Source organism: Polypterus senegalus, chromosome 2 (genome assembly GCF_016835505.1).
Source record: "Polypterus senegalus isolate Bchr_013 chromosome 2, ASM1683550v1, whole genome shotgun sequence".
NCBI lineage: Eukaryota > Metazoa > Chordata > Cladistia > Polypteriformes > Polypteridae > Polypterus > Polypterus senegalus.
The window spans coordinates 94,484,019-94,509,005 of record NC_053155.1 but is presented as its reverse complement, the minus strand read 5'-3'; the positions used below and the strand labels follow the sequence as shown (position 1 = coordinate 94,509,005).

At 36.7% G+C, this 24,987-nt stretch overlaps 1 protein-coding gene across 1 annotated transcript in view; it reads right to left on the bottom strand.

The window, feature by feature from the left end:
• LOC120523157 (cytoplasmic dynein 2 heavy chain 1) overlaps positions 1–24,987 on the bottom strand; it is a 417,821-nt gene that overhangs the window by 379,417 nt on the left and 13,417 nt on the right. Inside the window, exons 8-16 of the mRNA XM_039744175.1 lie at positions 23,435–23,569; positions 22,429–22,542; positions 18,354–18,465; positions 18,141–18,265; positions 10,754–10,929; positions 6,211–6,406; positions 6,017–6,112; positions 1,275–1,436; positions 1,089–1,187 (exon numbers count right to left, since the gene is read on the bottom strand). Coding sequence (XP_039600109.1) covers positions 1,089–1,187; positions 1,275–1,436; positions 6,017–6,112; positions 6,211–6,406; positions 10,754–10,929; positions 18,141–18,265; positions 18,354–18,465; positions 22,429–22,542; positions 23,435–23,569 — 1,215 coding nt within the window. The remainder of the gene's footprint in view (positions 1–1,088; positions 1,188–1,274; positions 1,437–6,016; positions 6,113–6,210; positions 6,407–10,753; positions 10,930–18,140; positions 18,266–18,353; positions 18,466–22,428; positions 22,543–23,434; positions 23,570–24,987) is intronic.

Genomic DNA, 24,987 nt, shown 5'->3' with positions numbered 1-24,987 from the left:
TGTGTTCTGTATTTAAATATCAGCCTATCGCTGTGTACATTCCACTCATATCAGTGTGTGTTTTTCTCTGGGTACTTTATTCTGCTTTTTCTCCAACATCTTGAAGTTCTAACATGGCCTTTGGGGAGTGAAGAAGGGTGTATACATGACTTGTATTCTACCCATGGCTCAGTTGCTGCCTTATGTCTAAAGCTACACAAGTGAACGATAGATGAATAGTCTTAGTGGTGTCAAAACATAAGTCTATGTTGTCAGGAACAGCTGGCATTGAGGAAAAAAAAAACAATAATCATGTCTCTTTATTGATGAAGAGGACAACCCTGTGCCAGATGGGATGCTATTGAGAATTAATGCTGCATCTGCAATGGAAAAACTAAAGGACCCATGCAGGGACTTTCTTCTCTCTGCTCCTCTCTGAAGCTAGAGGAGGTAGTAAGCATCCTACATAGATAATCCCACAACACCACTTGACAAAACACCACAACTGAAATAACTAACATGGGGGAAACATTAACACAGATAATGTCAGAAAGGCAAAATTATAAGGACCAAAATAATTAGGCAAAAGAAATAAGCACACACTAGAAAACCACTATAGAAGAAGAAAACTATCAAAAAGATGGTATTAAGCTATTCAAAAGAGGGAACAATAAATTTGACAGCCTACATTATATATTCCAATTTCTATTCCAGATAGATACCACAACAGATGGTGAAACATGCTAGCAGGGGATAACAAGACTGTAAACTGACCCCACGTGAGTGAGTGTGGGTGTGTGCATAATTGTGCTCTGTAATGGACTAATACCCCATCCAGAGTTGGTTCTTGTCCTGTGGCCAGTATAGGCCAGGATAATTTCCAGTCCCTGTGAGTTTGAACTGGACTATGTTATTGTGAGAAAGAATGGATGAATAGTTTAATGTTGCAATCAAAGAAACACTGGTTCATAGTACATCTTAAAGTTAGTATTTCTAATTTAAAATAAATATACATTCAGCACCTAAAACAGCGCAAACAACTAAATTATGGAGGCAGGTTAAGTTAATTAAAAGCCGTAAATAATAAAACTCAAAAAGGCTCATCTAACCTGTGCTTCTAGATTTGCCAACACAGCTCTTAATTCCTGTAGTCCATCTTTCCATTTTTGCTGATGCCGAAGCAAATCAACCGACATGAGAGCAACAACCTGAAATTAATTGACAAAGAAGACAGTTACCATTTTTTAAAAAAGTTTTGGTACAGAACTGTGAGAAAAGTTGTTCTGTTTGACTACCTTCTCATTGAAGTCTGTATGCCACTTCCGTAGTTTTCTATTCTCTGTAGACAGGCGCTCTGTTGCATTTTGAAGTTTTTGAATGTAGGCATCCAGTTCTTTAGGATTATCCCATGTTATCTGCACTGCTCCACCTGACTCTTTGGACTGAGCCTTAGGATTCTAATTTTAAATATAAATATATGGTATGAATTAAAATTGAATAAAGCAGTTGCCACTTATACCAGTTATGTCTCTAAGTGATGGTGGATAACAGTTTTATTTATTCTGCTTTAACACTCTCAATTGCCTGGATATATGAAAACTTCCTCCTGCCATACTAAACTGAATTGCACCAAGCAGAATCATCTGGACAACTCATAAAACTTAGATGTTTGTTATTAAACTTTGACTCCTTCAAAGTTATTCGGTCATTACCTGCTTCCAGCTTTGAAACCATGTATGAAGATTGCTTGACTGTTTAAGTATACCTTACACCTTTGCCAAAGTCAAAAACGTATTTTATCTATGAAACACAACCTGTCAAGATTGGACATTCACATACTTTGCCTTGCCTTAAGTAATTTCACTTGGACTGCTGCACTTCTCTTTTAAATAGCTTTCAGTTTTTGGTTTCTTAAAGCTAAAAGAGTTTATAAATATTGCTGCCACATTACTGACTCAAACTAAATACTTTCATTGCATTAATCATTTGAAGTAACTTTATTAGCTTCCTGAAAAATATTGAATCATCCTAAAGTATACTAATACACAGGATACTATCCTAAGGACTTAGGTCACATAAAACTGCTAGCTGGACTCATCTGACAATGGCTTTTTTAAATTCCAAACAATGTTTCTTCAAATATTTAGTTGGCTTTGTGACCCCTACTCTCCAGAACTGTACTTCCAGGTCTGTTTGTGAGGCAGCAATTCACTCCTCATTAAATTACAGAATTAACTTTTGTTGCTGGCTTTGTAATTCATGTTCCTTGATGTAATTGATCCCAGGGTTGTTTTTTTAATGAATGGTACTCTCACTGAAACACTGTATAATACTAAATTGGTCTGCTATTCTACAAAGTTCTACTGAAAATGTATCAAATTGGTCTTCTGTGACTTCATATATATATTTTATACGATAGCCACACTTGATCTGCTTATCTTAACCTTAAATAATGTTTTGTGCATCATGATCTTCAGCTCGTTTTAATAAAGGACTGCTTGACAATAGGACTAGGTGCAATTAAGCTTTTGGTACATAGTGTACAAGATTATGATGTCCATACTGGTCAGAGTATATTACCAAACAACATACTTTAAAATTCCTTTTCATTGCATGTTCCACACATCAGTTCATCAAGAAAAATTCTGCGGCTTATAAAATGTTTTGGTACAACAACTGTATCATGTACATGTCCGTTCTTTCACATGACCAACATGCATAAATCATGAACCAAAAACTAAGATTTACAAACAGTACATATGACCATAGCCAGCACCTGCTTTTTCGTAATTTGTATGAGATAATTTCTTGCAAAGTGTACTGTCTACAGAATTGTTAGGAAAGGGCTACCTAATCTAAGTCCACCTTGTGAACTTTTACAGGTTTTCGATACCAATCATAAAATGTTCATAGCAAAAAGCCCTGTTGAAAATCAGTGTTACTCATATGTACATTATCTCAGGCTAAAAGTCAATGACATATCATCTGAGGCCATATACTGCAGACACCCTAATAAGGGAAGCTGCTGTACTTTCAAATGATCACCAGTTGTTGGTGAGTTGGCCAAAGTAGACAGATTTGGAAGACCCAAAGGGGAAATGAGGCTGTACTGGGAATGGCCAGCAGATGACCATGATCAGAACTGGTTTTGGAAGAGCTACTCTTGCATATCAGAGGAGGTCTAAAACACGGACTCAGAATAAACTCTGTTCAAGACCACAGTAGTGGAGTATGTTCTAAGGTGCAGTTACCAAAAGGTGATTGGTGCCTGTTATTCCTGAAATTCTAGGATCTTTCTAGAATTCCACACATGGTGGGAGAAGCTATCATGCTAAAGAAAGATGACTACAATTCAATTTTATCAGGAAGAATAGCCTATGTATTGAAGGTGCTTAATACAGCCATGAAGAAGGATTTCTGGACTGCTTCAAAAATGTTTTATGCAAGCTGTTTTAAGACTTAAGGCACTGTCTGCTCTGTCCAGGTGATACATCAGCCTAAAATCTAGATATTCTAGAGGTGACATGAGCACTTTCAGTAACTTTTCCACCTGGTGTCTACAGAAGTGTCATTGTGGTGGATGGAAACCTATATAGCAGCAAGGACACAATGATGGATGAGATGTAACTGAAAATGTTTTAAAATATATATATTGTTGGGAACTGTGGTGGGCTGGCACCCTGCCCGGGGTTTGTTTCCTGCCTTGCACCTTGTGTTGGCTGGGATTGGCTCCAGCAGACCCCCGTGACCCTGTAGTTAGGATATAGCAGGTTGGATAATGGATGGATGGATGGATATTGTTGGGGATGACTTGGTTATCACATCTAAGTTCAAATTCTAATTTATTGTAATGTGTACACAATACATGGTCACGTGGAAGAGAGGTATTCTGACTGGAGATTGGCAGGTTAGAGTGGTAGTTCCCATTTCTAAAAATGGGGACAAGAGGACATGTTCTTGTAACTAAAGAACCTCTGGAAAAAGCCCATGTCAAAGTACAGGAATGGAGACTCCTAATAGTGGAGTCTCATAATAGGGGCATGGAACAGTGGGAAAATCTTTGCCCTTGCACATATATTTTAGGGGATATGAGAGCTTGTTAATTCTATCTACATAAGCTTTCTGCATTTATAATTCTATATTATGGTATTTGGCTGCGGTGGGTTGGCACCCTGTCCGGGATTGGTTCCTGCCTTGTGCCCTGTGTTGGCTGGGATTGGTTCCAGCAGACCCCCGTGACCCTGTATTCGGATTCAGCGGGTTAGAAAATGGATGGATGGATGGTATTTGGTATTCCCAAAATATCTTGCAAAAGGTGTTAAAATATGAGGCCCTCTGTCTTCTGATGTGTGTCATTTGGTTCCTGTATTTGCAGAATGTGTGATGTATTCACATAAATGCCAATAAGATGATTCAGTTTATTATGAGTGTAAAACTCCACCAACAGTTCATCTTGTCTCTACTTTGGTTTATGATTTTCATGGATGGGATATTAGGTGCAGATGAAGAATGGAGGACATCTTATTTCCATCTATGAACAGAATCTCTTCCACTTGCAGATGATAATTTTCTCATGGCCTCGGAAGATGTGGTCCTTGGAGCACAGTAGAGCAGTTTGCAGCCGAGAATGATGCATTGGAAATTAAAATTTGCACCACTAAACCTGAGATCGTGAAACGCTTATCAGAAGAAGAGTTGCTCCCTCCTTGAAGGTAAGCAGGGAAAGCATATTCCACAAGTACAGTTCTTCAAAAATACTAGGGTCTTCTTAATGACAGAAGGTACAGGTGACTGTGAGATTGACCGATACAACTGGTGCAGTGGTCTCAGTAGACTATGACAATGAAAAGAGAGCTAGGGCTTTGGATGAAGCTTTACATTTACTGATCTAAACATTCCCATCATCTCCAGTGATCACAACCTCTAGTTATTGACTGAAAGAAAGGGCTTGCAAGTACAGGTGTTCAAAATGAGGTTCTTACAAGGTTACTCATTCTATGTGATAGGTTGAGGAACTAAGCAATATAGCTTCTCTTTCTAATAGTATGTAGTTGAGGCCATTTAGGAATTAATTTATGACACTCCTTATGTGACACAAACACAGGGTGTACTAGTCACAACCCATTTTGAGAAGAATTAACAACAGACACAACAGACCCTTGTGGGATTACATCTGTTGGTTATCTTGGGAAAGTCTGGGCATTTCCCTGGTGGAGCTAGAGACTGCTGAGAAAATTAGGATGGCCTGGTCTATGCAGCTTGGCATACTGCTACTTTTACTCTTACACAAATACTGAGATTGAAGAGTACAGCTGCTACAGCAAAGTTGTGGCTTCCATGTTTTCTTATCTGGGTCTGAATAACATTCTGAGGTATTTGATTAGGGGGTATTGGAATAAAAAAAGTACCCCTTCCAATCCCTAGGACAGGGAACCAAGACCCCCAAAAATGTTATACAATCTGGTCAGAGCTCCCACTAATACAAAAATAATGCTGCAAAGTATAGCATGATCTGGGAGCTTAGTGACTGCTAATAATAGTTACACAGCATGGATTCTGTATAATGGCAGACCTATTAATTAAAACGAATGTTTAACTGTAGCAGACTATTGACGCAAATTTCATGAACTCTTGGACCAAATGTCATGTATTATATTTAGGATATATCTACAATGATATAAAGTCTATGGAAAAAATTCTGAGTTATGCTTATTTAAAAATTTGAGGCAATTAAAAGATAATATTTAAAATTTGAATTGTTTTGTTAATAATGTCTGCCTCACCAGGATTACAAATAATTGTCCTTGGACACAGTGGCAAAGCTCCTTCCTTTAATTAGTTGTCAAAAAGTGCAATCATGAGGACTCCCTTATCAAACTGCAGAGGCTACACAATTCAGTATCTCACTGTGGGGATTTTTTACTAGAATAAGATTACGCAACAAATGTGTATTTTTTTATCCCTAAATAGTTTAATTACTTTTAATTAATGTGAGCACTCTAGGTTCACAAGAAAATCATAAATCTGTTTCCCTTACCTTTATGATCTGTTCAAAAGCTAATGCATAATTTAACATCATTGGTTTCTGACTTGGAATCATCTGTTCATCAATTGTGTTGTAAAAATGAGCCACCTAGAATCATATGCAAGCACTGTAATGAGATTCTGCTGAGAGCCAGTATCTTAAAAATTTCCACATTTCAATACTCACTTTATGAGAGAAGTACTTACCTGTTTTAGTATCAATGCCTGTTTATAAAATTTTTCTGCTGTTTTAGAAGCTTGATGAATTTTAGCTGGAATTGAAAATCCCAGTTCAGTAAGTTGCCTCACTTCTCGCAGAAGAGATATAACCCGATCAGAATACTGTATTTTTAGTTTTCCATCCATATGATCGAGCTCCATAACACGACTGCTTGCCTGTAAGCTATACAAGTAGTTAAAATACATTTGAAAGGTTTTCTGTTAAGAAATTAAAATGATTTTTTAGATTCATTTAAAAAATAATGAAATATTTTTATCCAAGTTATCATGCAGTTATGGCTATAAAGCATTATCAAGATAAAAAGAGGTTAATTAATTTAAAATGTAATTCTGCATCCAAACTTCTAGGTCTAGTAAATTCAAAAAAATTTTTAACAAAGGGGTTTTAAAATGAAAACACTAGAAAAGATTTTTCCAAATGTGAAGTTCTAAAAACAATAAAATTATTGGATACTGTATACTGTAATTAAGCTTTTGTGTAATAAATGCCTATAGAATCAATGACTGATAAAACACACATTGGTGCATTTATAAATGTCTTAATCATAAAAGCCAAAGTAACAGAAAAGGCTATCAAGACAGATAAAATCTACTGCTTAACAGCACACTACAGTTGTTAATATAAAGAACCACTGTGTGGCACAATATACTCAAAATATATTGAAGCCAAATTTTAAAAACCTCAAGACGTCCAGCTTGACAGCATGCTGTATATGCACAACATAATTCTTTGAATTTTTATGTATGATATGAGTATCTTATTAAATATTTAATCTTGTATTTCATGTATTTTTTTCATCATGTTTAGAAAATAACCAAGTATGATAAGGGCTAAAATTGGATGACAGTCTGTCAAGACAACTACTGAAGTCTAAATGGCCACATACATTTACAGTATATAAAATAATTATTGAGCATTAATACTTAAAAATGAACTGCATCTTAAACTGACCACTTTATGCGGTGTGAAATGTATGAAATTTGATTGCATAACACGTTTGGCTTTATTTTGCATACTTCTCAGAATTCAACCCCACTCCCAGCATTGCTACTTTGCAGACTGAATAAGTTAAGGTTTTCATGAATGTAAAGGTTCAATTTCAATGATAAAAAAGCATTTGCCAGGCAGAATTTGTGTGACTTTTCCTCTGGTACTATATTCATTTGTTGACTATATGAGCAAATCTATACATATCTTACTTATTAACTGGTAAACCACTGGTAAAATATAAATTACAGTGTTCTGATTAGCGCAGTTGCCTCACAGATCCAGAGATTTGTATTTTTATCTTTATATCTCAGACTGGTCATTTTCTATACAGTACATAGTTTGAACATTTTCTTTGTGTCTGTTTTTGTATTTCTCTAGGCACATCAGTTTTCTTCAAATGTACCAAAAATTTGTATGTTGGGTTAACTGACGATTTTAATTCATCCTGGAGTGAGTAAATGTGTGCACAAGTGTACCCACCGCTAGCCTGGCACCCTGTCCAGGATTGGTGTGCCCAGTGTTGCCAGATCAGACAACAGCTACCATGACTCTGAACAGGAAAAAGCTAGATTGAAAATGGATAGACTTTAATAGAGAGTGAAACCTTAAAATCAGCACATTCTTATTAAAGATCTGTTTATTATTACTTTTGAAGTAGAACATTTATTTTATTTTATCTGTTTTTGGTATATAATACATGATTAGTTCAATTTCTTTCTACTAAAACATTAACTACCATAAGAGAAAAGATGGCCTTTTAATCAATACTTCTATATGCTATCTTTGTTTAAATTTCCATAGAATTGATAATCACACTATTCTTGGATGAAATTATATAATACTATGTATATGTGTATATATATATATACAGTATATATATACAGTATATATATATATATATATATATATATATATATATATATATATATATATATATATATATATATATATATATATATATATATATGAAAATATATTTTAGTATTTCCATGTTCAGTTTCAATTTGTACTAAAACTGGTGCCCCACTCAGGAATATTGATGACTTACCATATAGTGGCAGAACAGAGACAAATATTCAGCATGATGTTATTTTGTTTGGTAGATGGCAGCAGAATACTGTCCTGAGCATTATTCTGGCTTAACATTGTATATCAGATCATAAAAGCTTTCCCTAAGTCATACTCAAGCTTAACTGCTTTTATATAGAATTGCAAGCCTGAGAAAGATTAAAATTTTTTATCACCATGGAGGGTAATATTTTATCCGTCTTTTAGCATTCTAAAATACATTGTTAGAAATATAATTTTTATCTGTAGAATTAATGAGAACAGGGGGAATGGTTTTTGGAATATTTCAAGTTCATTCACAAAAAGTCTAATTCATATACAGCAACACTTTACAATTAAACAACAAAAATGAAGCACTCAAAAAGTACTTTTACAGTGGTAACTTCAAAAATGAAAAACAAACTTTAAGATTATACTTGAAATGGTTCAGTGAAGACATCTTGCAAAAGGTATGTAACTTCTTCATGACACCTCAGCATTTTGAATACAGGCAACAAAATAAAATTTGGTTGTATACACTACATTGATGACAAGTGGTTGGACTGACTTTTTAACTCTCATTAGAGAAATAACAATAACCAAATAAGAAGAGGAAAACAAAACAGTACAACAATAAAAGCAAGAATAACAACAATTGCCATCTAGCTTCTTTTAGGATCTTGTATGACGTCCTCTGCTGGACACCTCTGACACAGAGATGTTATTAGGATGTTATTCTATTCTTGAGCAAGGGTCTGACAAACTTGTTGGCTACTGTCAGGTACAGGGTCAAGTCTCCAGATATTGCAATTCAGAAAATTCTCCAAGGAACACTACAGGGCGGTTAGGAAACAAGATATGCCAAGGTTGGAGTTGCAAACCAGCATTAATTCCTCATGACAATTTTGAACTCAAAATGTATATGGCCTGGCAATGTCTTGCTGTAAGTTCAGATTGTGTTGTCTCATATGGAGAATATGATTTGTATGATTTGCTGTAGAATCTCATTCCAATAGCACACCTTGTTTAGCCTTCCCTCAATGAGGTGGAACTGTTGTTTGCCTGTAGTGGTAAGCAAGCCCACACAATTACTCTGGTTTGACTGTAAAGAGCAATTAAAAAGCAATTAAATCCTCAACAGTCATCTTAAAGCTATGTAGAATATTCCTGCAGTCACAGAAAGTCACGGTGGAAAGACTTAATCCACAGTGTCTGGCAATGATGGTACATGATATGCCTACTTGCACCCTGCCCAACTGACCTCTCCTCTCTTCTGATGGCATTTGAGGCATTGTGGAATGCACAGAAACCTGACTGTTGCATAGTCTTTGTCTTGTTGTGATCTAATGTTTAGGCTTGGGCATTTTTCTAGCTTTGCTTTTTTGGATAAAAGTGCTCCTAACAAGCTTTCATGTTAGGCCATTTGCAATGCCTCACTGCTCACGCTGTATTGCTAGTCAGAGTTGTGAAATAAAACACAAACCACTGCTTCAAAATTCTGAGGGAAAGAACAGGGGTCTGACCAGACAAAGACGTTACACAAACACTCAAACGCACAACTTCAAACAGCTCTGGAGAACGAGCAGGCTGTAAATCTCAAATATGCAGGCCTCAAGCTGACCAGGCAAAATGAGACATTCCACGTGCCCATACATCACGGTGATTGCGAGCAGCTGCGTGTGCCTGTGTGCAGTGACCTCAGCCTACCAGTTAACAAGCGGCACATACACAGGAGTATGAGTGTCTGCGAGGGAATGAGGCTTTATTGAATTAGAGTAAGGAATGTGAGGCATGCAGCACGTGGCTAGTGCATGACTTTTAAGGTTTTACAAATCAGTGAAGCATTGTACTATGTGATCAAGGCTCCTTTTTACGTAGCCATTAACATGTATTTCCATTATATAATATAACTGTTATATACAAATCTGTTATGTAAGCTGGGTGTATAAATAATGGCTGTGCCTTTTGTTAGGGGGCTATCCCTTCTGCTCCAGAGGCAGCTGGGATCTCCCTTTTCACAAAAAGAAATAAAGACAGATGACAAGCTTCCTCCTGCCTGGTTCTTCGGGGTGATTATTTACATCGATTACATTTCTACCAAAGAAGAATATAAATCTATAAATGTATATAATACAAATTTGACAATTTTTTTCCAAAAAATACAAGCTATGGCTACAGTTTTTGCTTTTTCCATCAGTAAATAACTAGTTAATCAGTGTATTTTAATAGCCGGCCTGTACCTAAATAAATAAGTTATATAAAGAAATAGATAAAGAGTCAATAGTTATATTTTGGTTCTATTTAATATGTTAAGAAAGTTTAACATTTAAAATAGTGTTATTCAGTGTGTTTAACACAAATGTTAGTATAATAAAATTACTTTTTGCAATCTACAACCATCAAAAAGAAAATAAATAACAAAAGTTTTTTTCCTACTTCTTTCAATGCAGAGTAGCAATTCATTCCACTTACCTCATGCCAGATTTAGGATCAGAAAGTCCAGATTGAACCTCTCGACACCAGTCATCAAATTGATCTTGTTCATATGTCATTAACTGTTCCTGCAGTTCACCTCCAAACTTTTCAAATGCCTGGTGTGCTGGTAAATCTTTAAGCAGTGACCCGGCAATTTTAGTTGCTTCATCTACCTAAAGTAAACAAAATGGCAAAAAAAAAAAAAATTATTCCTCAAGTTATTATTTTAACCTTACTAATTAATACTTTTTCATTACAAAAGTAAAAAAAAACTGCTAATTGTTGATACAGTTAAAAAAGACTTAATGCAGAAGCCTATGTTTAAAATTAGGTCAGTAATTTACAAAAACAGACTTTAAAAATAATGTTTATACTCAAATTTGATGCTAAAATAATTTATAGAAACCCAGCTTTCAAAACAAAATACCAGTAAAACAATATCTACATTTTACTAAATTTAAATTTTTTACAAAGTACTACAAGGAAAGACATTTCTGCTCATTAGTTCCATGTGTCAAGTATTACTGTCATGCAATGTAAAATATACAGTGCATCTAGAAAGTATTCACAGCTCATCACTTTTTCCACATTTTATGTTACAGCCTTATTCCAAAATGGATTAAACTCATTTTTCTCCTTTGGTGTGAATGCGAGGCATCACGTTTGAAGGAAACCAGGCACCGTTCATCACCAGGCCAATACCATCCCTACAGTGAAGCATGGTGGTGGCAGCATCATGCTGTGGGGATGTTTTTCAGCGGCAGGAACTGGGAGACTAGTCAGGATAAAGGGAAAGATGATTGCAGCGATGATGTACAGAGACATCCTGGATGAAAACCTGCTCCAGAGCGCTCTTGACCTCAGACTGGGGCGACGGTTCATCTTTCAGCAGGACAACGACCCTAAGCACACAGCCAAGATATCAAAGGAATGGCTTCAGGACAACTCTGTGAATGTCCTTGAGTGGCCCAGTCAGAGCCCAGACTTGAATCCGATTGAACATCTCTGGAGAGATCTTAAAATGGCTGTGCACCAACGCTTCCCATCCAACCTGATGGAGCTTGAGAGGTGCTGCAAAGAGGAATGGGCGAAACTGGCCAAGGATAGGTGTGCCAAGCTTGTGGCATCAGATTCAAAAAGACTTGAGGCTGTAATTGCTGCCAAAGGTGCATCGAAAAAGTATTGAGCAAAGGCTGTGAATACTTATGTACATGTGATTTCTCAGTTTTTTTTAATAAATTTGCAAAAACCTTAAGTAAATTTTTTTCACGTTGTCATTATGGGGTGTTGTGTGTAGAATTCTGAGGAAAAAAATAAATTTAATCCATTTTGGAAAAAGGCTGTAACATAACAAAATGTGGAAAAAGTGATGCGCTGTGAATACTTTCCGGATGCACTGTAATAATTATTTTAAGGCCATGTCACATTGAACAACGTTTGCACTGATTTTCATAGACAGACTTCATTTACATAATCCTAGCAAGTTGGAGGCGGTGACCACACACCCTCATGACACCCAGTTGTATAGTCTGACATGTCCAGCAACTCAGTCCAACCAATCTGCAACTCAAGTTTCATTTTGTTTTATGGTTAAATCTCATTGCAAGCTTGTGTTTATTTAAGAGTTGACAACAAATAAGAACTCACCCATTAGGACAATGCATATAATGCAGCTACAAATAGTAAGGAACAAGGGTGTTTTAGACTTCATAAACAGAGGAGAGGCTCATTTGTCTCATGTTTTATATACAGTGACAAAATGGGAAAGAAGAAAACAAAAATACAGAAATTGTGGCTGGTGCATTTCTACAGCACCAGTTCTTTGAGAGAGCCCATTAACAGCTGTCAGAAAAAGGGGTAAGCTGTGCTGAAAATTGTCCCAGAGTCATCTCATTTGTTACTCTTTACAATTTCTAGTTATGTAATCTGACATCTTTTTGTTGACAATATCAGTAACTGTAGCAACAGTCATCAAGTTTGACAAGAAGTCCTGTAATGCGATTCCATCTCTAGTGGTTTTGTTATCAATTGATTATATGTCACTAAATACACAAATAAGTAAAACTATTAGTATTGCTCTCATTATCACTATTTGGAGTTGGTCGCTCTTAGTGCATCCCGTTTTGTGTCTGTTTTAAGTCTTTTTGATCCTGCAAATTAGTCTCTCTGGTTTTATATTAACTAGTTTCTATTCACTAGTCTGGAAGTACCTTTTTTCTTTTTTTTAATGCTTTACAACATTTGCAAAGGTTTTCTGTTGCGACTGTTATTTCCTTACAACTCAACGGGACACTTGTGCATGAAAACCCAGGTACATGGCCGGTATTATTCATCTACAGCCGGGACACGTTTCTATCAATGACATCAACTATCAGTAATGCCCCGTGTACTGCCAATATTCCACACAAATTAAATACTCTGAAACCCAGAAATCAAGAGATGCAGATTTCGAGCATGTCTGAGATGGAGAAGGTGCCAATGATCTTTAGGAGCAACACACAGTCCTTACAGAACGAACTGGATAAGCTGAAGGCATCTGCGCAATACCTCCACGAGTACCGTGAAAACTGTCTAATGAGTTTTACTAAGACCTGATTAAAGAATACCAACTCGAACACAGAGGTTGTTTGTGAAAAGCAAGACAAAAACTCAGATTCCAGTCAGCAGTCAGGCAGATGGGTCTGCCTTTATGTTAACAAAAGATGGTGCATTAATACCAATGTAAGAGAGTGCATCTGAATATTGCACTGCTCACTTTATCCATATTATTTACCATGTGAGTGTAATTAAATATTTAGGACAGTAGTTTATGAACCACCAACATGCTACAGGAGCCCAAGGAGCTGCAAATGAAACACTTTTTGAAACTGTTTAAATTACGTGGTTCTTTCAAATTCATGATGGGTGATTTCAGTTTTTGTAATCTGCAGGTAAAATTCTACAAAGCAGCGGGACTATATGGCATAACAGATTGCCTCCTAATGTCTTGCTTTAAGTACCTCTCTCCAGTTTTTTTTTTTATTTACTTTTTAACTGGTCCCTGATCTGTAGAATTTTACCTGAGGTGTGGAAACAGTAAATCGTTATGACAGTTCCTAAGGTCTCCAGGTCAAGCAGTCTGAATGACTACAGACCTGTAACATTCACCTCCATTCCAATGATATGCCTTGAAAAATACATTAATGACACAGATGAAGTCAATTCAAAAAGTGTGGAAGATGCTCAGCTGCTTTGCTTATATCAAATCTCCACTTTATTCTTGATAAGCCTGATTCATATGTCAGAGCACTATTTCTTGACTTTTCTTCAGCGTTCAGTATCACCCAGCCTCACATACAGATTGGAAAAACTGAACAGTATGAATGTTAAACAATTTATTACATTATGGATTCAGGGCTTTCTTTTAAATTGCTCAAAAACAGTCAAAGTATAGGATACATTTTCAAAAGTCATTCATTCAAACAAAAGGCAGTTGCCAACATTTTGCTTTATCATCTTTACTTTTTAACCTAGAAGTTAAAAAAAGTGACCTGAGACATAGCAGTGACAAATGTTCTTTTATCAAGTACGCTGATGAAACCATGCTAATAGGACAGATATCTGAGGAGAATTTAAGTCATTATTTATATCAAGTGGACTGTGGTTAATTGGTGAAATAATCTTTTGTTAAAAAGACCAAAGAAAAGATATTTGATGTTAAGAGCATGTTCACCCATTCTTATTCTGGGGGAGGAGGTAGAAGGAGTGAAAAAATATAAATATTGAGGAACTACCCTAGATAACAGTATTAACTGGAACACAAACATACTTTAAATGCAATCAGAGCTTATTTCCCCTCTGGAAACTCGATCTTTTTAAGCTGACAAGGACCTCAAGTTGTCATTTCACCGCAGTGTGATCCAGTCTTCACTGCCTGGTTTAGTGGTCTGACAAACTAAAATTTAAAAAAGCTCCATCAGATTAATGAACATACAGCAAAACTGATTGAGGCTAATATAGATGACTCAGTAAGTATTTGTCAGAAGGTAATGTTGAAAAACCTGAAATTATCTCAACTAATGACACACAGCCACTACACACAGAACTTAATTTCAGAAAATCATGGAGGATAGTCACTTTGAAAATGCACATAAATCACTCCAGAAATTCCTTTCTCTCCAGTGCCATATGTCTTTTTAAAATGAAATATCAGAGATAATTCCAAAAGTACAGAGTTTTTCTTATGTATTATTTACCAATTTAGAATAAATTCAGGGCAGCTGATGGAACGGTCCTTCCGGATGACACTGCAGTTGTGACCTGCTGGGTTGGCTACTTTGAGCAGTTGTTCAAAGCTGATCCTCCAGCTAGGACGTTGGATATCTCTAGGTCCACGGTTCTTGGGGCTGATCCTCCAATTAGCTGTGAACCACCCAATCTCACTGAGATTGCACAGGTAGTGAACCAGCTGAGTGGGGAAAAGGCTGCAGGGATCTGTTGTATCCGGGGTGAACTTCTCCAGGCTGGTGGTAAGGCTGTCCTCCTGGCATTGCAAGCAATCTTCGCTTCCATTTTGGAGACTAGCATCATCTCAACTGACTTGAAAACGGGACTTGTCGTCCTTGTCTGGAAAGGGAAGGTTGATCGCCTGGATTGCAGCAACTACAGGGGGATAACACTGCTCTTGGTGCCAGGTAAGGTCCTTCCTAGGGTCGTCCTCCTCTTATATCATTGAAAGATGCTGAGAAATTAGTTCACGCTTGTGTTTTCAGTTGACTAGATTACTGTAACGCACTCCTCTCAGGACTACCCAAAAAAGACATAAATCGTTTGCAACTAGTGCAGAATGCAGCTGCTTAAATCCTAACTAGGAAAAGAAAATCTGAGCACATTTCTCCAGTTTTCATGTCACTACACTGGTTACCTGTGTCATTCAGAATTGACTTTAAAATACTGCTTATGGTTTACAAAGCCTTAAATAATCTCGCTCCATCTTATATATTGGAATGTCTGACACCTTATATTCCAAATCGTAACCTTAGATCCTCAAATGAGTGTCTGCTTAGAATTCTAAGAGCTAAACTTAAAAGAAGTGGTGTGGCAGCCTTCTGCTGTTATGCACATAAAATCTGGAATAGCCTGCCAATAGGAATTCGCCAGGCTAATACAGTGGAGAACTTAAAAAACTGCTAAAAACTCATTACTTTCACATGGCCTTCTCATAACTTCATTTAAATTTAATCCTGATACTTTGTATATTCAATTAATTATCATAACTATTCATGGTGGCTCTAAAATCCGTACTAACCCCTACTATCTCTTCTGTTTCTTTCCCGGTTTACTGTACCTAATCAAAGCACCATGATATTTCTGCATTGATGGATTAAAAGCCAGAAGTCTACATGACCATCATCATCAAGTCCTTCCATGAGGACCCTAAATACAAAGAGGACTGTTTCATTTATGTTACGTAGAATGCCCCAGAGGGGGCTGGGCGAACTCATGGTCTGGAACTCCTGCAGATTTTATTCTTTCTCTCTAGCTGTCTGGAGTTTTTTTGTTTTTTCTGTCCTCCCTGGCCATCGGACCTTACTCTTATTCTATGTTAATTAGTGTTGTCTTATTTTAATTCTTACTTTGTCTTTTTTTCTCTTTTCATCATCATGTAAAGCACTTTGAGCTACATTATTTGTATGAAAATTTGCTATATAAATAAATGTTGTTGTTGCTGTTGTTGTCCTCAATAGGATCCATGATCATTTGCTCACCTACCAGTGACCAGAACAGTCTCGTTTTACGCCTAAGAAGTCTACCATTGACCGCATCCTGGCACTGAGGGTACTCATGGAGCACAAACGCGAATATCGGCAGAGTTTCTTTGCAGAATTTGTCGATTTTCACAAACCCTTCAACTCAGTTCATCGAGCTGCCCTGTGCGACATCCTGAGGGTTCGCGGGATCCCCTCGAGGTAGCTGGATATCATGGCCAACCTGTGCACTTTTACTGTGAGTGCTGTGCAGAGTGGAGGCAGGACCTCTGCGTTTTTTCCAGTTGATTCTGGGGTTCATCAGGGGTGTGTTCTTGCTCCTACTCTGTTCAATGCTTGTATGGACTGGGTGTTGGGCAAAGTCATGGGTTCCAGCGGCTGTGGGGCATCTGTTGGTGAAGAAAGATTCAAGGATCTTGACTTTGCTGACGATGCTGTGATCTTTGCAGAGTCAATGGAGGCTCTGATTGGGGCACTCGAGAGACTGAGTGAGGAGTCTGAGTGTCTGGGCTTGCGAGTGTCCTGGATAAAAACCAAGATCCAGGCTTTTAATGACCTCTTGGGCACAGCCATCAGCCATGTGTCTGTTTGCGGAGAGAGTGTTGACCTGGTTGAAAGGTTTACTTACCTTGGCAGTGACATTCATGTCACTGGTGACTCTTCCTATGAAGACAGTAGACGGATTGGGAGAGCAACGGGGATCATGAGGTTGCTGAAAGGGGTGTATGGTGCTCCCAATATCTATGCAAAGGATGAAGGTCCATGTCTTTAGAGTCCTGGTACTTCCTGTCTTGCTATATGGTTGCAAGACATGTACGCTATCCAGTGACCTGAGATGAAGACTGGACTCCTTTGGTATTGTGTCTCTCTGAAAAATCCTTGGGTACCATTGGTTTGACTTTGTGTCAAATGAGCAGTTGCTCATGGAGTCCCGAATGAGGCAAATTACCTGCATTGTGAGGGAACGTCAGCTATGGCACCACAGCCATGTTGCGCGTTTCCCTGAAGGTGGAACTGGACCACGTGTCTGCCTGGGGGGTTACAAACCGAGATACTGAGTTGTTTTGTTGTGTAGTGGGTGCGGCAACACACTGTACCAGTGCACGCTCCCCAACTTGACTTGAGGTTAAATGTACTATTAAACTGCTAGAAGTAGATTTAACAAAAATAAAAATCTTGAATGATATAACCAATTTTAGAAATTCTGTGTAGGTTTTACCCTGTCTTGACTCTGTTTGTTGTATTTTATTTGTCTGTTACTGAATGCAACTGAGAAGGCACATTTCATGTTTTCTTGCGTACACATGACTAAATAAAATCTATGAACCTTGATTATTAACTATAGTATATTCTGCTGACACCTTATCTAAAGTAATTAATAAGATGTTTACATACACAAATTTAGTGGTTTGTGCATAAACAGTTTAATTAACTTCCTTAGAATTTAGAAGTGAGTCAGCAACTTCTAATTTAAGGTTCAATGCTTCAGCCACAACCTCTTCTTCAGGAAGCTCCATAAGTCTTTCTTTTTATCTACTCCTCCCTTCACTCATACAACTTATTGCAACTTCAACTGAAACTTTCAAAATTTAAAATTTAATTTATTATATTAAAATATGACACAAAAACTTAATTACCTTTAGTATTAGCTGCCTAACCCAAACAATATTATTGACAACTTCAGGAAGATTTCTACCAGCCAGTGGACCAGATTTTTCTCCTGGAACCCCATGACTCCGATTGTCAAAGTCAGTGCGAATACCTGTTTACAGAGAAAAAAGTATTATAATCCATTTGTTTTAAACCCTAGATATATAGACTATAACTTTGACAAGAAGTAGAATTCATACCTTTAGCATAGTCGAGAAGTCTTGCTAGCAATGTCTCCCTTTCAGAAACTAATTCTTTACTAATACTTGGTCGTTTAATGAGTTCTTTATATTTTTGAAATGCCTGAAGTAACTGTTAAAATAAATATGAGATAATTTAATTATTTCTGAAGCAGTATAAACACTGTACAAAATGACGAACATTAGAGGAACAAATATCCTGAATATATGTAAAAACCAAGGATAATAATAAAGCTCATCCATCCATCCATCAATCCATTTTTAAGCCCACTTAGTCCAGCTCAAGGTCACAGGTTCTTGAGCCAACTGACTAGGATGGGGTGACAATCCTCTGCAGTGCACATTCATGCACATATCCATATTCACTTCTTACAAACCGATTTTAAAGTTATGAATTAATTAAACACATGTGGCTTTGCAATGCAGCAGGAAATCTAGAGTACCTGGAAAAAAAACACAACACTGACATGCAGAAACTATGCTTGGGCCAGGACTCAAAACAGAGCTCTGGCCCTGTGAAGAAGTAGCAGTAAGCCCTGTACCATTATGATGCCCACTTTAGTGTAGATTGTGATACAGGGTTTGCTAAGGTTGTAAGGGAAAGAAGAAGGTTTAAACAAGGACCAAATTTAAGAAAAGTACAGACAGGAGATTAGAGAGTCATTCTATAAGATAGAGGTAGAAGATAAGAGGACAATAACCAATGCGAAGTCTTATAGTTGAAAAGGATATTCTAAAACAGGAATATTTTACATTACCAGATTTAAACACGAGATAGATAGGAAAACACAGAATTTCCTCTTTGCCAAAAGATGTCTTTTAAGAACACATGGGATCAAATTACTTATTACCAATGATAAGCAGCTTAGAAATTAGAAAGGTCTGCCTACATTTTAAATATAAAGGCTTGGAAGTCCAGTGTTTCCAGGTGTCACTAGTGGGGCATTACTTGTCAACTCATTTTGTCAAAAGGTCATTCTGGTGGGGACTCAAAATGCACTCCCTTTAGTACTTATGGCACTTAGGGTTTTTCCTCTGTTAATTTATGCAAACTTTAGTAGTTACTTTATTTAATCATCCTTTCCATGTGTCATCTTTTTCACAAAACAATTACTACTAAGGGTATTTTAAACTCTTTTTGGCCAAACACATTACTATATATACTTTAAAAATAAAATAAAAACCTTGGTATACTTTTCATATCTTTTAACATCATGATCTGCTAATTTAAATCCACTTTGCAATTTTTGGTCAAACAACAACAGCAACTGTCAAGTTTATGAAGTGCATTTTGAGTATATTCAATTGGAACATAGATGTGTAAGCAAAGTGACACATCTAAAAAAGAAAAACATTGCTTATCAGGGTATATCATACATTCATGTTTGGGATATTAATAGAAGCCTTGATTTTCTACATATGAAAACAGTTAGTCATTTAATGCAACTGATTCCACTACACTGTGGACCTGCTATCAAGCAAGTGACATAATCTGCCCACTATACCAATTTTTGTGACCTGACGCACACTACCTGGAGGCAACAGATGTACTTAACCTGTAATAACTCTTAAACTGCAGCTGGGAAATCTATATTTGTGGTCCATATTTCTCCAAAATGCCAAATATAGCAGCATTGGCTTTTCATTTTGGCAAAGTGTGTGCGAATCATCAAATAAATCCCTGGCCCAACTGATTCGGCGTTTAAAACCAATATTACACATACTATTTAAAGTGTTAGAAGAGGCTGCCCTCCTTGAAAATTTGGTTCCGATGCAGGTGCAAAATATCTACATTAACAATACTATCTGTAAGCATTTGTAAGATATTACTTTGTGTTAAGTGATCCCATTATTTCAGGGATTCCCACTATGTATTATTTGAAAAACCCTTTGATTTTTGACGTGTTGCTTCAATACTTCCAGACAACAGATGGTTTTGTTTGTTAAAATAAAATTAATGTAGCATTGTGAATCTTCCTGGCTCTATTTTTAACATAAAATTTGCAAAAAAAATTAACCCAATTATAAATTGATCATCAGATCAACTAGTTACTCCCCAAGATTGAAAAATAGGAAAAAAAAATTGAAAAATTGAAAAATAAGTGTATTTTTCAATCTTAAGAAAAATGTAACAAAACATTTTATTTTTACTTGGTCATCTGTGGGTGGCACTGCGTCATGGAGGTCAGAGCTGACACCATCACAAATCCAGAGTTCAAATCCTGCCCCAGCTATTATAACACTCTAGAAGAGAACAGGCCATTCAGCCCAACAAAGCTTGCCAATCCTATCCACTTATTTCTTCCAAGAAAACATCAAGTTGAGTTTTGAAAGTCCCGAACATCTTACTGTCTACCACACTACTTGGTAGCTTATTCCAAGTGTCTATCGTTCTTTGTGTAAAGAAAAACTTCCTAATGTTTGTGTGAAATTTACCCTTAACAAGTTTCCAACTGTGTCCCTGTGTTCATGATGAACTCATTTTAAAATAGCTGTCTCGATCCACTGTAGAGGTCCTTCTGTAATGATATAACGGATTCCAAAATATCTGCTAATCCACCTATCTTGGTATCATCTGCAAACTTAACCAGCTTGTTACTTATATTCCTATCTAAATCATTTATATATATTAAAAATAGCACCGACCCTAGCACTGACCCCTGTGGAACACCACTCTCAACAACTGTCAGTTTTGATGAGGTTCCTTGCACCATCACTCTCTGCTTCCTGTGTCTGAGACAATTCTGTACCCACCTCTTTTAATTTGATGTCCAACCTCTCATGTTGCACCTTATCAAATGGTTTCTAAAAGTCCAGATAAATAATATCATAAGCTCCACTTTGTTGCCTCCTCATAGAATTCCAGCATGTTAGTAAAACACGACCTCCCTCTTCTGAACCCATGCTGACTGTTCAGAATAACTCCTGTCCTTGCCATATGTTGCTCAATCTTATCCTTAATAATTCCTTCCATTAATTTTCCTGTGATGCATGTTAAGCTTACTGGCCTATAGTTGCTTGGATCTGCCCTGTTACCCTTTTTATATAATGGGATGATATTTGCCATTTTCCAGTCCTTCAGAATCTCTCCAGTGTGCAGTGACTTCCTAAAAATATGTGTCAAGGGTTTATATATGTACTCACTAGCCTCCTTAAGAACACGAGGATAAATATTATCTGGTCCTGATGATTTGTTTGATTTCAGCTTATTTAATCTCAGCAGCACTTCTCCCTCTACAATTTCCAAATCCCTCAGTACCTCCTTAGTAGTCGCGTTTACTTCTGGGAGGTTATCCACTTGCTCATTTGTAAACACCTCAGAAAAATGTAAGTTTAGAGCATCTGCTATTTCATTGTCTGTATCTTTTAATTCCCCTTTACTATTTCTGATGCACTTGACCTTCTCCTTGACTGTTCTTTTACTACTAAAATACTGAAAGATTCTCTTAGGGTCTTCTTTCGCCTTATCTGCTATATTCCTCTCCAACTGTCTTTTAGCCTTCCTGATATCCTTCTTAATGGTTGCCCTCATGTTCTCATATGCTGTACGATTCACTTTGCAGTCATTGGTCTTATATGCCTTATAAAACAGATTTTTCCTTTGCAACTTCTTTTTTATTGTTCATATGGAGTTTGGTCTCCTCTTGACCTTGAGCCAAATTTTACATGTGCTCTGGCTTGCCTCCCAATCTGTGTGTGTGTGTGTGTGTGTGTCTGTGTGTGTGGGTGTGTGTGTATGTAAGCCCTGTCATAGTTTCTGCCTTCCACCTAATGTTGCCAGAATAGGCTGTTTTCCACAATGACCCTGTGCTCAATTAAGGAAATATAAAAATGTTATGTTTCTGTTTAAAGAATTGATTTAAGATAGAGTTAAAATTATACATTTAGCAATAAAGAATTATTTTTAGAGTCAGAACAGACAAGATATTATACTGAATTATATTCTTATATAGGGCACCAACACAATAAATGTTAACTAACATATGAAACCAAATGTTAGTATATATTTTATCATCTTCCAATAGCAAAATATTAAATTTTATCAAGGAACATAAAATAAAAAGAAGAAACCCACCTGTTGTGGATTACCCTGGACATCCAGAAAACAGGCTTTCAGTTTGCTAACTATCTTCTGCTCCGCAGGTGCAATAGTTCGGTCGTACTGCAGTACAGCAGCTTTCCACAAGGGCTAAAATGTAAACATTTTAAGAATTTGTATTTGTTTTAGAAATTATAATAAAGTTAACTGGATTTTCTCTCAAAATCCTAGATATATACTGAAATCAATTTACTAAATTTTAACACTATACACATCTATATAACTTTGAGTGATCTGTGCCTGTCTTGTGTATCTGTGCACTTTGGTTGTAATTTGGTAAGTAATAATACAAATAAGAGAAAAGATTGACAGAGAGACATGTTATTGAGTTTCAACAGGTCATTTAATAATATGTTTACGAAAAAGCAACTCATTGTATTTCAAAAATATATAGAAAAAAAGTGAAAATTATTTAACTAAACAAAAATTATACAGGTGGAAAAGGCATTTTTTTAAAGAAATATTCAATCAAAATTGTGCTAGACAGAACTAGAAATGGAATGTTTATAATTAGGGAGCTCCAAAAAATTAGTAACTATGCCAAAGAGAATTCAAAACCCAGCTGTGAAAGGAGTTGGGTTGGACATGGAAATAACAACTCCATCCTGTAAAAAAAACTCAACAGCTATAGAAATGTCACCAGTGTCGCTAAAGACCTCATTCCTGTGAGAAGAAGAACACCTATAACATGCATAAAGTCATGTGGTGAAAGCTGTATATCTGGGAAAGCAACAAGACCAATCAACCTTCATTCACCCAGGACCATTACCATTTTAACGTGGAATGGAAAGACAATGCATAAAAGTGGAAAGGCATTGCAAGTGATGGCCCAAATAAAAGTATGCATGTAACATAATGAAAAAACTAATCAACAACTGACAGTCACTTAAGCTGCACCTTAAAAGCCTACAGTATGTAGTATACAGCAAACTGTCCTTATTATCATGCATATATTGCACAAATGTATAATACCTGGACTCACCTGTGTGTATGGATTATAGTGCAGAGCATTAAGAGCAGAAAAGGGTTCAAATACACGAGATGGAGACAGTGCCTGCTTGTTGTCTTTGGGCAACAGACGGACAAGTTTTTCATGTACAGTTCGAATCATCAAGATCTGAAAAATACCAAACAAAATTTAAACTAAAATAAAGTAAAGGTTTGCAAAAAAGGACAATTCAGTTTGATAGCACATAAAGAGTTAATTTTATATAAGGAGTGGATAATCTTGTAGCATCTCTCAACTCACAGAATAAAACCAAGGAGACCGGAAAATACACACAGCAGAGATAAACAATGGGAGAACAAAAAATACAAATGAAAAGAAGATAAACACACCATTCTTCCATTCTGTAACTGCCTTCTTAAGTTTTCCAGGTTAGGGTCGCATCCACCACTTAAGTACATACCAACAAACTACTCCCTATCTCATCCCCTGACTGTGTATTATACAACCCTGGTCTCTTTCTCCTCCTGTCGTCTAAACACTAGAACCAGTGGCTCTAATCAGCTTTAAACTCCAGACCTGAGATTACCTCCATTCAGGCTCTCTGGTCCACTTCTAGTGGACCATACCTCCCAACAAGTGTTTATTGCTTTCACACATTACCATTTAAAGAACCTCTCTTTTGGCCTTAAGAGCTTCAACCTGCTCTCTACCATGTTGTTTTTTCTCTTGCCTAGAAATCTCTTGTTAGGCACTCCTTTACAACGTACCCAACTGAAACTTAAATTGTACAACATAATACAAAAGTGTGTTAAAAAAAATACAGGATGAGTATCTCAAATCTGAAATGCTCCAAAATTAAAAACTTTATGACTATCAACATGACGTCACAAGTGGAAAGCAGTAGTGATCAACAGGGTGTAAGCAGCCAGCTCAAAGCATTGAATGCAGAGATATCAGACTCACCCCGAGAGAGACTAGACAAAATGAGGGGTGAGGCGAAAGTAAGCAAAAAATGTGAAACTGTGGCCAGGTGACTGTTGTGAGTGAAAGCATACATTGAAAGATTCTCCGTTTTAGTTCACTGTGTATAATAGCCCTTTCAACAAACCAAGAAAACACAGCTTGGTGAAGGTATTCCCCATAACAAGAACAGTGGGGAAGACTACACATAGTTCAGTTTGCTATTTTTTCTGAACTAGTTCTGTCTCTCACCATCCTTGCTTCTCTTGTTTTGAACCTCCCAAAATAATAAACTCTTCTTTTTAAACTGTTTTTTCCTGGCTCACATTTTCCTTTCTTTTACTCACGAAGAAGTCATTACAAAAACAACAGCTCAGTGAAATGAATTATTATATGCATAAATTGTCTAGTTTGGCTGCATTTCCATATTTGATCAATTTTGTCCTCACAATATTTCATTATGTATATGCAAAAATCCTAAAATCCAAAAAACTTTGAAATCCAAAATGATTGTGGTCCCAGGGGTCTGGGATTAGGAACACTCAATCTGTAAAACACAGTACAATATTCATTTCATTCAAATTAAAATAAATAAATAAATCTTCCAACTCAGCCACAGGGGATGC